At 44.4% G+C, this 13,632-nt stretch overlaps 1 protein-coding gene across 1 annotated transcript in view; it reads left to right on the top strand.

Moving 5' to 3' along the window:
* LOC144097579 (uncharacterized) overlaps nt 1-13,632 on the top strand; it is a 955,709-nt gene that overhangs the window by 533,193 nt on the left and 408,884 nt on the right. Inside the window, exon 6 of the mRNA XM_077630249.1 lies at nt 1,883-2,000. Within this exon, the coding sequence (XP_077486375.1) occupies nt 1,883-2,000 (118 nt within the window). The remainder of the gene's footprint in view (nt 1-1,882; nt 2,001-13,632) is intronic.

The raw sequence follows: 13,632 nt of genomic DNA, 5'->3' as shown, positions 1-13,632 counted from the left end.
ACCCGACATAGTTATGCTTGAGTATATTTCTCGGCCATGCAGATATCACTACCTGCCCACATTCGAGACCTTGGTGTTATTGTTGTCAAAAGCTTTGCATGTACTAACTTCAATTGTATGGCGCGCATTGAGACATATCGGTCTTATTTCTGGGTGAAGGGGAAATTTTGTCCATTCGAGTGTCTACATTCAATATACTGTGCTGTCATCAGACCACGTCTCAATTTCGCGGCAGCTGCCTCGAATAGCGTCTCTGTTAGGTATTGCGAGGAAATGAATAACGTTCACCGTAAGCTCATACGCATTATTATGACAAATATATTGGTCACTGTGGCTTCTACGACCACGATTTCCTTTTATCAGACCTAATTATGTCTACTATTCATGACAGGCAACTCATGCATGACATGCAATTTCCTCAAGAAGTTGGGCGTGGCTCCACTGACTGTGAATAGTTATTGATGTCACTGAGATTGCTTATACCTCATGCAAAAAGAAAATTTTCTCATGACTCCTTCACAGATCACATATAGTTCGATTTTTCTTAACATGGACATAATCTTCTTATGTAGGACGTATTGTCGGGCTAGTTGGTGCAATACTTCAGACACGTTCTACTTAAGCATATTTCTTGTTCTGCGGCCCCATCTTTATGTGTTCCTTCTTCCTATCCTCAAGTGGATGCTTTGTTCTCGAACATACTCGCTTCTACCGTGCGAGAAAGAAACCTCACTTCGTGCCTCAAGAAGGGCTTGACGCCTTTTGAAGCAAGTGCAATTTTTGAAAGCGTTAAGGCGTCGCCTGGACGTGCCAAGCGTTTGTGTAAGCTCCTGAGAACTGAGATCCGGCGGGAAGCTCGACTTTGCCAGGACTGGTTCCGTCCTGTACCCTGTGCTGCGTGTGTGTCTTTCGCGCAACTACCATGTCTTAACGGACATAACCGTCTAAACTGCTGTTATTCATAGCTCATTTTAATATAATCTTTTTTAAATTGCCTGTGATATATAGAGTTTATATCATGTTTGCATTTGACCTAGTAAGTGCTCGTTTCGGCCAACAGGCTGTTGAGGCGCACTCTAATAAATCTACTTACCTACCTAACCTACCTATCTGTCTACTTAACTACGCACCTACCTGCCTGCCCTATCTGTCTGTCTGTCTGTCTGTCTGTCTGTCTGTCTGTCTGTCTGTCTGTCTGTCTGTCTGTCTGTCTGTCTGTCTGTCTGTCTGTCTGTCTGTCTGTCTGTCTGTCTGTCTGTCTGTCTGTCTGTCTGTCTGTCTGTCTGTCTGTCTGTCTGTCTGTCTGTCTGTCTGTCTGTCTGTCTGTCTGTCTGTCTGTCTGTCTGTCTGTCTGTCTGTCTGTCTGTCTATCTATCTATCTATCTATCTATCTATCTATCTATCTATCTATCTATCTATCTATCTATCTATCTATCTATCTATCTATCTATCTATCTATCTATCTATCTATCTATCTGTCTGTCTGTCTGTCTGTCTGTCTGTCTGTCTATCTATCTATCAACTATATATATATATATATATATATATATATATATATATATCTTTCCGTTATCTATCTGTATATCTGTCTGTCTTTCTATCTGTCTGTCCACCTACTACCCACCTACCTGCCTGCCTGCCTACCCACCCACTTTTTGACAGTTTGGGACGTTAAACGCAGCAAAACCGAGCCAAATATATAGAAAATATACGGGCCTAGCCCTTCCAAAAAAGCACTGCCCATTAAAATGATACACTAAAATTCTGGTAATGATAAGTACGTTCGTGCGCTCTTGATTGCACTAACAATGTTTGCATTAATAATACCCCCAATCGTGTGTGTCATGCCGAAAATGCGATTTATTCTCTCCTATTTCTCTAGAGGCCTTGGAGTTCTCTTCATCATTCACACGAATTTTGAAATGCCCAACGACGACACGAAGTGCGTGTACGGTGGCACCCCTTTGAATCTGCCTGGAGAATGCGAAAAGCCAACCTTCGTAAGTTCCCTCCCGCCAGAGAGACATGACCGAGGTCGCGCCAAATTTCGTATGTCCTTTCCCGGTTGCCACACGCGTCACCTCTGATTTGTCATTATTAATTTATTTATTTGTTTACTTATTTATACATTCATGGCTTATAGGAAGCCCTCTGGAGGGGAGTGGCTTTATTACATGATTATATTGAAAAAGGACAAAAGTGAATAACCCAACTAATCGGGAGAAATACAGCCAAGAAAACAACAATAAACAGAAGTAAATCAGTAAAATAGTAACAGAGCAAAACCCCAGAAATTATAGCACACGGAGGAAAAAAACTAAAAGGAAAAAAACGCAGCAGTAATGACAACGAGCAAAAGACACATCGTTTACACTGGGATGAAGTGGCTTTGTAATGCGTTTTTTAGTGCTTTGCGAAAATGATCGGTGTCTGTGATAGCGACTAATGTAGCAGGGAGGTAGTTGCACTCGTGACACGTTCCTGGTGGGAATAAATATGAGTAGGTGACTGTGCGCTGCAATGAACTTTGAAGCGACGATGAACACGTGAGGAGATATGAAATGCTGTAGTAATGAACCGAGATTTGAGTGTGTGGTTATGATACAGATTTTGTGAAAAAAGGAAAAACGCGGTAGTTTTCTCTGGAAAGAAAGAGGCGGAAAGTTATGTGCAGTTTACATATTAGGGACGCTAGCAGTACGATGAGAACTGTCAAGAATAACACAAACATGCCGATTTTGCTTTCTATGCGTTTAAGGCGGCAAAGATAAACGGCTTGGCGCTTCGCTCACGATGATAGTAAATATCGCATTGCCATCTAGAAAAATTGGCGCGCCCTTGTCTGTGTTATTGTGCCCTCGACATGTTATTTTGTAGTGCTGGCTACGTAAGGCACTTGACCACGCAAGATCCGCCGTTGGCGCTTGTGTTGCTTTCTTTTCTGCACTAGCAGTGGAAAGGACGTGGCGCTTACGAGCGCCAACTGGAGCTGTCCATCGAGCCGAGCGCCGCGCTAGCCTCCCGCGTTTATTATTATACCCACTGCATGTGCGAGCTGCATGTGTGGGATTGCAGGAATCACTGCTCACTTCACCGCACTATTATAGACTGAGCCTCCCAGTTTGAGAACAGGGAACTTTTGTCAATGGTAATTCGGTTTTAATATGATGCGTTTTAAATAACGCCGTTTTTTGCTGGAAACTTGCCCTATATGAAGGCCTTTATGCAAAACCTAATAATTGTTTATTATTTGCTGACACCAGGCTCTTTTCTACATTCGTCCAAAGAAGAGAAGAATGGGTTTGGACTATCACTTGCAGATTACCCAAGTGCAAGTTTTATTCGTCATGATGTGGACTTGAACTTTTTAATCACACTCAGCAGCAGAAGAGCGCCGGGGTTATTGCACATAATCTAAACCTCAATGCACAAAAAAAACAAGCCGAAAGGAATCATCAAACTCGAAAAATTTTATATTTTCTCGAAGCAACATGATATCAAATGAAAAACATTTTTGACAACATTAACAAACAGGGTGATACAGAGCACACATTTTAAACTGCTCATGGAACAGAATAAAGCATTAAATTAAAGATACCAGAGCTAAAGCTCCTGCAAAAATTAGTGGATTCGCTCTGGTAATCCAGGTTATACAAAGCGAATGATGTCGGCGTTCACTGTGTTCATTGGCGTTGGCGTTGACAATGTTCTAGACTGCGAATGCTTTGAGTAAAGGAAGGGCGCATAACTGGCTCCCTGGGTATGCGGATGCCTCATTCGTGCTTTGATACATGTGGCGGTGGTGAGAGAGAGATATGGCCTGAATGCATTAGCGCTAACAGCATTACGGCTGACATGCGGCCCTGCAACAATAGCTAGGCCGCAGCGTCCATTTGGTGATCAATCTCTCGCGATCAACCATTAAATGCATGCCACCTCTCAGAGCAGCAGGGAAGGTGCGCTGCCTATCCAGTGTGTGGAACGCGATAGAGGCAGGCTTTTGCAGTTGAACACCAACGCCACGTACATAAAAGCGAGATTGAGGTTCCACTGATCCACGGAGCCGGTTGTGCGCCTTTCTTTTCGTGAAAATGAATGGCCTTTGCAAATTTGACAACGCCAAAGAACTCTATGAACGCCGTCGGCTCACTTGTTTTTTTTTTTTTTGAGGAAATGAAATGGCACAGTAACCATCTCACATATCTCGGTTGACACCCGAACCGCGCATTAAAGGAACGAATAAAGGAGGCAGGGAAAGAAGAAAGAGAAAACTGAAAATTGAAAGTTGGATTTTGAGGAAAGGCGCAGTGCAGCGCAGCGGCGGAACACCAGTGGCTCGATGCTACTAGTGGCGCATGCGCAGTAGTGACTTGGGAGCGAGAGAGAGAGAGAGAGAGAGAGAGAGAAATACCCGCGGCGAGGCACGCGTTGTGAAATCATGTGCCTCCTCAGACTACCGCCAAGGCGAAATCGCAAATTCGCGGCCAGTACAGCTTTCGCATTCAAACTTCCCGCGCACAGTTCATTGCGGTGAACTGCCGCATCATTTTCATGTCGAAGAATAATTTTTTCCAGCCTAATAAAGACGACAGAGAAGAGAACAACCTACGCAGGTCAAGGCTCCCTCGTGTTTTTTCGGCTGGTAAAAATTATTCTCGACATGTCATACCAACTGGCTCGCCATTCAGCCTTGCTTCATTATTTTGATGTACGAAAGAGAGCTAGATTATAAATTGTTTATTCCAAATGTCAACCTGGTGCTCCAGCACTGCACCGCCAACATGTCAGAGAAGCTTGGGTTTATTTTTCTTTTTTTTTTTGTCAAGCTCTTGTAGTTCCGGCAGCTGCAAACGGTATACACTTTATCCTACATTTTGTCATGGGAACAGTAACCCTTCATGACTAACATGAAGAATGCTTTCAAAGTGCAGTTCCAGTAACAAGGCTCTGAAGAGAAACAATTCGTAAGTTATGCTTGCATAATAATTAAATACCGTCTATCATGCACGTTTGTTGCCGCGCATAACTCTACGATAAATCCTAAATAGTGGCATTTCAGGTGCAAAAAATTACCGTTCCCTAAAAGAAAATCAAAGAGCTGCAGTGGAATGGTAGGTGGAAGTGTTGCAACAGAGCAACAGCAGTGCAAATTAAATATTAAATAATGGAATCGAACCAGTTATTTAAACCTTCGCTATGAAATTTAAGAATGCCTTTGTTTATTTGTTTGAAAATGCTACAGGCAAATCCTTGGCCCAGGCAGGATTGAAATACATTGTTTCTGCATATAATTAAAACAGTGAAAAACATACACTTGCATAGCAGCACACAAAAAGTAAGAAACAGAAAACGCAACTTCACACAATTTAGATTGTAATAAGGCGTTCTAGCTCGCAGACGAAATATTTGGAATGAAATACATGTTTCGGCGAAAATTATATTCTTCGACAGCTCTTGAAAAAAGTTGCATTCAAAATTATTTGTTTCAGCTAAGATCGGAGCAAGTATTCGTCAACGTTACGCGTTCTTACTGGACGAGGTTTAATGCGGTCTAGAAGTTTAGGTTTATTTTTTTTTTCGGTCAAGCTCTCGTTGAAAAATCTCCGTCGATTTATTTTCCAACTGGTATCAAGTCTATCATTCTTATTTGAATACAGTAACTGTAATGAGGAGTATTTATTTTACAAATATCAATTTTACAGCTTCGGTTTTTACTCTTTGAAATGCACGATGTCCTTTTATGTGCACGGGTCCCACACTCGTTCAGCACAATCTAGTAATGTCCTTATGCATGTACAATAATCTCTTTTCTTTAGGTGCACTAGTCCATAATCCAATTTTCTTCGTGAAACACATAACTTTTGAGACGCGGTTGTACTATTATTATTAATATGTGTCGACCAGTTTAAGTTAAAAAAAATGGAGTACCGAATAATTTATATCTCAAGCCTTCTGAAATAACTATGTCATGAAGAAATATATTTTTGTAGCTATCCGCAGAAAAACGGCTATTTCAGTGTTTAGCTCCATACCCCATTTCAAACAGCACTGATGAATAGCGAATATTGCTTGTACACACAAGGGATCATGTTCGGTCAAAATTCTGCATACCTCTTGTATTCTTTTATATGCGCAGGGCTACTCAGTGTGCTGGCCAGTGTTACTCCACGGTTGCCGTATTTTAAGACCCTGGCATCTTTTCCGTCAACCGAGGCATTCTTAGTGTGGTCGCGCTACAGTGGCCATTCCCCACATTTCGCTGTGGTTGGTTTGCATGTTTGTTTGTTTGCTTCTCTGTATGTTTGCCTGGAGCCTGCTCTGTGACAGGCTGCTCACCAGAAGGTGGGCAAAGTGCTTAGGTATGTGTACACTATATAAATATTGAGCAGACAAGGGAGGAAAAATAGGTAATCGTTGTGACGAACATGCCCCGCCGCGGTGGCTCAGTGGTTAGGGCACTCGACTACTGATCCGGAGTTCCCGCGTTCGAAACCGACCGCTGCGGCTGCGTTTTTATGGAGGAAAAACGCTAAGGCGCCCGTTGTCTGTGCGATGCCAGTGCCCGTTAAAGATCCCCAGGTGGTCGAAATTATTCCGGAGCCCTCCACTACGGCACCTCTCTCTTCCTTTCTTCTTTAACTCCCTCCTTTACCCTTCCCTTACGGCGCGGTTCAGGTGTCCAACGATATATGAGACAGATACTGCGCCATTTCCATCTCCCCCCCCCCCCAAAAAAAAACAATTATAAAACAATCCAATTGTGACGAACATAGAGGAAGCCAACAGTCACCGATTCCAAGGAGCATGGGGATTTTTTCTCTTTAATTTGTGTTGTTTGTCAACGGGAGATCGATAGGGTAATTATTCAAAAAATTGAATGGTAAGCAGAAGAAAAAGAAACCCCATGCCACAGGTGCATCCGAACCCACGACCTCCGAATATCGGATGCGTTGCTCCATCAACTGCACTACGGCAAAGGATGTCCAATCTTCGGCATTCGGGGATATTTATGGTCAAGTAAAACTCTAGTTCGGGCGAGTTGGTTCATGTTGAAAGAAAAACTGGTAATGGCGCAAGAAACGGGGACACAGAAGGCACACAAAAGACAGGCCTGACGCCAACTTACAACTGGGGTTTATTGCACCTAGCCTGCCTTTTATGCCACAACCAAGCCATATCAACAAATGCGTAAACGTTGTACATATCAAACGGCAATTCATGCGAACACTGGCAACAAAGTAACGCTGTTCACTACAGAATCTAATCTACACAGAGCTTGGGAAGCCAACTTCTTTTCTGGCCAGCAGAAATAATAACAACATTATCCAAGGGGCATGACAAGTCCACACTATCAATTTATGAAACGCGTGAAGAAGGTGAAAAAGAGCACGAATTGAACGACATTGAGATAAAACCACGTGAAAAAAGATGACAATAATGAGGGATGAAGTCTGAAGATACAGCGCCTAGCGTCAAGTGATAAAAACTGAATATCATTCCTGTAAAAAACAGTCGTCTTAGCGTCTAAAAAACTAAAAATTGTAAAACACCGAAAGAAAGGAAGAAACAAGAGCACAAAACCAAGGGAAATCTGCGAACTACAAAAAACCTTCTATAAAAGACGTCTCGGCACTGCTAAGAATATTGGAAGGCCTGCTAACGCATTTGTTTCCAGCTTTTTTGATGAAATATGCCTCAACAATCTCACTCTCAGTTTTATCTTTTCCACTCTTGAAAAATCTAGTTTTGTCGAATTCGGGACGGCACTTAGAACAGCTATTGCAGTGGTCAAAGAGGAAGCTCCTTTCGTTGTTGCGCAAGTTTCGGGAATGTTCACTCGCACGCTCATTAAAACAACGACCTGTTTGCCCGATGTAAACGAGGCCACAGCTAAGCGGTATCTCATAAACCACTTGTGTCCTGCATTGCGTGAACTTTTTTTGGTGGTTTATGGTGCAAGCCGGCCGCTTTTCTCTGTTGGTCATGGCACAAAGTCTTGAAAGCTTACAAGGCGCGGTGAATACAACCTGAACATTGTGTCTGCTCGCTATTTTATTAATATTATGCGACACATTGTGAATATACGGTATTACTGTTACTGATGAATGCGAAACCGGCTCCCTGATGCGAGTGAGTTGCTTAAGTTTCTGCAAAAGCATTTCGCAAACCGCCGAAATTAGACAAAGCGGATAACCTGCATGTTTTTGCCTTTCAACTTGAGTGCGAAAGCTTGTTGACAACATGTGGGGGCAGGATTTGTTTAAGGCAGATTGCAGGGAGTTAGAAACAATCGCGCGTTTTACAAGCTTTGAATGAGCGCTGTCAAATGGTAGCAAGCCTTTCTTAGAACGCGGGTTGTACATCCAACAGAGACCTTTTTCCGGAAACAATAGCTTGATATCTAAAAACTGGAGTTGGCCTTCCGTAGGGACCTCCTTGGTAAACGTGAGACCCTGGCCGTGGCTTGAGAAAACGGACACAATCCTCACGACGGCAGCGTCTAAATCCTGTTCCGGATTGTCCTTCATAATGACCAAGAAATTGTCGACATTCTTGTGTATGGAAACTACATGAGGGTCACTGATATGTCTGCTGATGTCCGCTCCTACCACTGAAAGGAAGATGTCGCAAAGGACGGGTGCAACAGAAGAACCGATGCAGATTCATTTCTTCTGGACGTAGAACTTTCCCTCGTAGGAAATTGCGGTGGATTTCAAGTAGAATTCTAATAGCGTAATGAAATTATCAGTGCTTATTCCAGTGGCATTTTAGAAGCGAACTGCTCCTGTAGATAGGGTTTTATCCCTGACCGCTCTTCGCAGTCCTTGGTGAGGAACTGACTAGTACAGTTCCTCTATGTCATTGGATAACGCGGTGTACTTGTGGGCGGGCAAAGCCTCTAAATGCTTAATAACGTCCGATGAACTGCGCACAAGGAAAGGGTCATCGGTTACCAGGGTGCCAAGGTTTGTCTGGAGGTAGCGGCTAACGAGACGTTGCTAAGTTCCTTTTTCTGACACGATGATGCGCAGCGGGAATCCAGGCTTGTGGGTCTTTACAGTGAAGAACACTTCAAGAAATACTCCCTTTTCACCCTTTGCCAATTTCTTAATGCCTTCTAGATGCAACTTTTCTAGGATTTGAAGAGCTTCTCCTTTTTGTTTTCGAACTTTAAACGGGACCTGTTTGAGGTTTTTGTGTATTGCAGCCAATGCCTTTTCACGGAATACACCAGCGGACAGGAGAGCAAAGCCACCCTCCTTATCAGCCTGTAGCGGTACGAGATCATTGTCCTTTAGTGCAGTAGAAAGCTTCTGCAATGGCGGCTTTTTCGAACGACAGCCATGTTCTGTGGCCTTCAGACAAGCAACGCCGTCGCTTATGATTCTTCCTTTTTCCTGGTCTGGGGCATTGTTAGCCACCCTTCTTACCATGGCAAGTAGCTCTTGACGCTGAGCAAAAGGAGCCAGGCTGAACTTTGGGCCTTTTTCCAAAATCCGTTGGACTTTTTCAGGCACAACTGCATTTCCTAGCATGGTAAGCTGCCTGGGGCTTTCAGCAGGCTGCCTCTTTTAACGGGGAATAAGGCTCAAAAGAGCACGCTGCCAGAGAAACTCTGTAGAACATGCCGCCATACGCTTCATCTCTTGAAAACGCCTTTTTTCCTTGGCAGGTTCACTTCCTACCACGACGAGGACACGAAGCCAGTCTTGGTACATTCGTACTTGCCTCCAGTACTCAGACTTGAGTATCTTGCAGACGCGCCTGACGTGTCCCCAAGATGGCTGCAAAACACCGAATAATGACTGAACCTCCAAAGGAACTATTTTCCATTTCAAGCAGTAGGAGACCACTCGAGAGTGGCACGTTGAGACGGCAATCAGGTTGAGACACGTAATGGCAGGTTCGGTGCGGAAACTTCGAAAGAGGAAAGGGCCCATTGTAGGAGAAATATGGTCAAGTAAAACTCTAATTTGGGCGAGTTGGTTCATGTTGAAAGAAAAACTGGTAATGGTGTAAGAAACGGGGACACAGAAGGCACACAACTTACAACTGGGGTTTATTGCACCTAGCCTGCCTTTTATACCACAACCAAGCCATATCAACAAATGCTTAAACGTTGTACATATCAAACGGCAATTCATGCGAACACTGGCAACACAGTAACGCTGCTCACTACAGAATCTAATCTACACAGAGCTTGGGAAGCCAACTTCCTTTCTGGCCAGCAGAAATAATAACAACATCATCCAAGGGGCATGACAAGTCCACACTATCAATTTATGAAACGCGTGAAGAAGGTGAAAAAAAGCACGAATTGAACGACAATAAGATAAAACCACGTGAAAAAAGATGACAATAATGAGGGATTAAGTCTGAAGATACAGCGCCTAGCGTCAAGTGATAAAAACTGAATATCATTCCTGTAAAAAACAGTCGTCTTAGCGTCTAAAAAACTAAAAATTGTAAAACACCGAAATAAAGGAAGAAACAAGAGCACGAAACCAAGGGAAATCTGCGAACTACAAAAAACCTTCTATAAAAGACGTCTCGGCCCTACTAAGAATAATGGAAGGCCTGCTAACGCATTTGTTTCCAGATTTTTTGATGAAATATGCATCAACAATCTCTCTCTCGGTTTTATCTTTTCCACTCTTCAAAAATCTAGTTTTGTCGAATTCGGGACGGCACTTAGAACAGCTATTGCAGTGGTCAACAAGTAAGCTCCTTTCGTTGTTGCGCAAGTTTCGGGAATGTTCACTTGCACGCTCATTAAAACAACGACCTGTTTGCCCGATGTAAACGAGGCCACAGCTAACCGGTATCTCATAAACCACTTGTGTCCTGCATTGCGTGAACTTTTTTTTTGTGTTTTATGGTGCACGCCGGCCGCTTTTCTGTGTTGGTCATGGCACAAAGTCTTGAAAGCTTACAAGGCGCGGTGAATACAACCTGAACATTGTGTCTGCTCGCTATTTTCTTAATATTATGCGACACCTTGTGAATATACGGTATTACTGTTACTGATGAATGCGAAACCGGCTCCCTGATGCGAGTGAGTTGCTTAAGTTTCTGCAAAAGCATTTCGCAAACCGCCGAAATTAGACAAAGCGGATAACCTGCTTGTTTTTGCCTTTCAACTTGAGTGCGAAAGCTTGTTGACAACATGTGGGGGCAGGATTTGTTTAAGACATCAGCAGACATTTCAGTGACCCTCATGTAGTTTCCATAAACAGGTATGTTGACGATTTCTTGGTCATTATGAAGGACAATCCGGAACAGGATTTAGACGCTGCCATCATGAGGATTGTGTCCGTTTTCTCAAGCCACGGCCAGGGTCTCACGTTTACCAAGGATGTCCCTACGGACGGCCAACTCCAGTTTTTAGATATCAAGTTATTGTTTCCGGAAAAAGGTCTCTGTTGGATGTACAACCCGCGTTCTAAGAAAGGCTTGCTACCATTTGACAGCGCTCATTGAAAGCTTGTGAAACGCGCGATTGTTTCTAACTCTCTGCAATCTGCCTCGCATTACAGACTGGTCTTAGGCAGTGTGCGTCGTTGTTTGAGTTCGCTCATTCAGCCACTGCGCCGTTGCTGCCAGTTTCTCGCATGCAACACCAGATTAGCACGGGTGCACCTCTACCTACCAGACATAGGCCTTGGCGCGTGTCCCAGGCCTAAAGAACAGTGAACAACGAGCAAGTGCAAGATATGCTACAGAAAAGCGTCATCCCGGAGTATTCTAAACCAGGGCAATGGCTCGAAGACAAACAAGAAAGGGACAGAACACAGCGCTGTTTGTTCAGCGCTCTGTTTTGTCCCCTTCTTTGTTTGGTCAGCGCTGTGCTTTGTCCTTTGATTGTTTGATCAGCGCTGTGCTTTGTACCTTCCTTGTTTGGATTCGAGCCGTTGCGCCCGTTTAGAAGAACCATGCCTGACCAACTCGCCCATCCGTTCACGTTATCCGGGAGTCGTCTAGCCTGTGGGCTGCCCCTGATATACTAGTGCGGAAGATAACTCATGGCTCTTTCGAAAAGACAACCGTCGGTCAAAATGCTGTCACAAAGAATGTCTACCGGCCCCAGCGTATCGACGCTTTAAGCATCGCAATGCCTCGCCCACCGGCTTGTCGTAATCGGTCACACCACCTCACTTCGCTTTTGAGAAGATCGGGGCTAACATGGTTGGTGCCCTTCCCAAGCATACGAGGGGCAAACGCTGGATTATTCTGTGCGTCAACTACTTGAATCGATACGTCGAGACAGCTGCTTGTCCACAAGGACGGTATCTGATCCAGCCCACAGAAGATATCGAAAGACTGGTGATGGTGCAGGCCTGCACCGCAAAAGCTTTAGTGATCTTGAATTCCAAGAAATACCACTTTGGTAAGCGGCAAAACCTTGTCCTCGGCATTCTTGCCTACAACGACGGTATCCGACCCAATCCACAGAAGATAGCTGCGATATGTGAGTTTCCACAACCACGATTTTTAAAATTCTTTAGAAGCTTCGGTGCTCTGTTGATATTTTCATCGCGCTAACCAAGGCTTCGCACAACCCACTCATCCACCGACTTTCCTTCTACATAAAGACACCCCGTTTGTAGGGTCGCCTGCATGTAATCTCTATTCCAGCAGCTGAGGGGTTAGCTAACTTCTGGACCTGTGCTACTCCACTTTAACCCATCAGCACTTAGTGAAGTACACACCAACGCCAGTGTCGTGGACGTTGGCGCGGTTTTGATTGAACTCCACCACAGCGCCTATCACGTGGTCGCATACACAAGCCGCACTTTGATGAAATCGGAACCAATTATACCGTGACGACCGCCGAGTGTCTCGCTCTAGTCTTTGCTGTGCTGAAGGTTCGAACATATCTTCATAGACGTCACTTCAAGGCCGTTGCGGATCATTACTCTTTTTGTTTCTTGTTGGCCTCGGCAGTCTCTTAGGTCGACTGGCTCGATGGGCCTTACGCCTTCAGGAATATGACTTGACTGTGGCATATAAAACCTGTCACCGCCACGCTGATGGCGACTGCTTGTCCTCTTTCCCTTTACCAGACACGGCAAGCTTCGTAAAGGACTTAGATGACTGTATCTTTCCTCTCCGCAGAGTTTCCAAGCCTTGCGGCTTTTCAGCTAGAACAAAGCCATGATCCTAGTCACGAACCGTTGTTCAATCAACCCTGTATGTTTGCACTTGTCACGCCACTGCTCGTATCAGAGGGCGTGCTCTTTAAGAACTATTTAAGTGACAGTGCACACCTGCATTTGGTCGTTCCTGCCAGTCTTTGGCGCGTTGTATTCGTGCCATGCACGATGGTAGGGACTCCGGTCACAAAGGGTTTACTCGTACATTCCGCAGAATGCGCCAACGTTTAAAGAGCGTTAGCTCTTACTCAATGCGTTTACAGATTCTGTGGGGTCTGCTACAACCATTTATCACAGCGCCATCTGTGGCAGCAACTACTCATCACGTTTCGGGATTTCGTGAGGTCTCCTACCACCCTGAGGTCAAAACGCCATCTGTGGCTGCAACAAGAAAACAGTGCATCTCGCATTGAGACTTGTAACGCCATCCACAATAGCATTGTAGAAACAACCACCTACCGCGTGCGAATGATGATGT

The sequence above is a fragment of the Amblyomma americanum genome, chromosome 7 (genome assembly GCF_052857255.1).
Source record: "Amblyomma americanum isolate KBUSLIRL-KWMA chromosome 7, ASM5285725v1, whole genome shotgun sequence".
Taxonomy (NCBI): Eukaryota; Metazoa; Arthropoda; class Arachnida; order Ixodida; family Ixodidae; genus Amblyomma; species Amblyomma americanum.
Note: the sequence above shows the minus strand (reverse complement) of the source record. Positions and strands in the feature narration are given on the sequence as shown.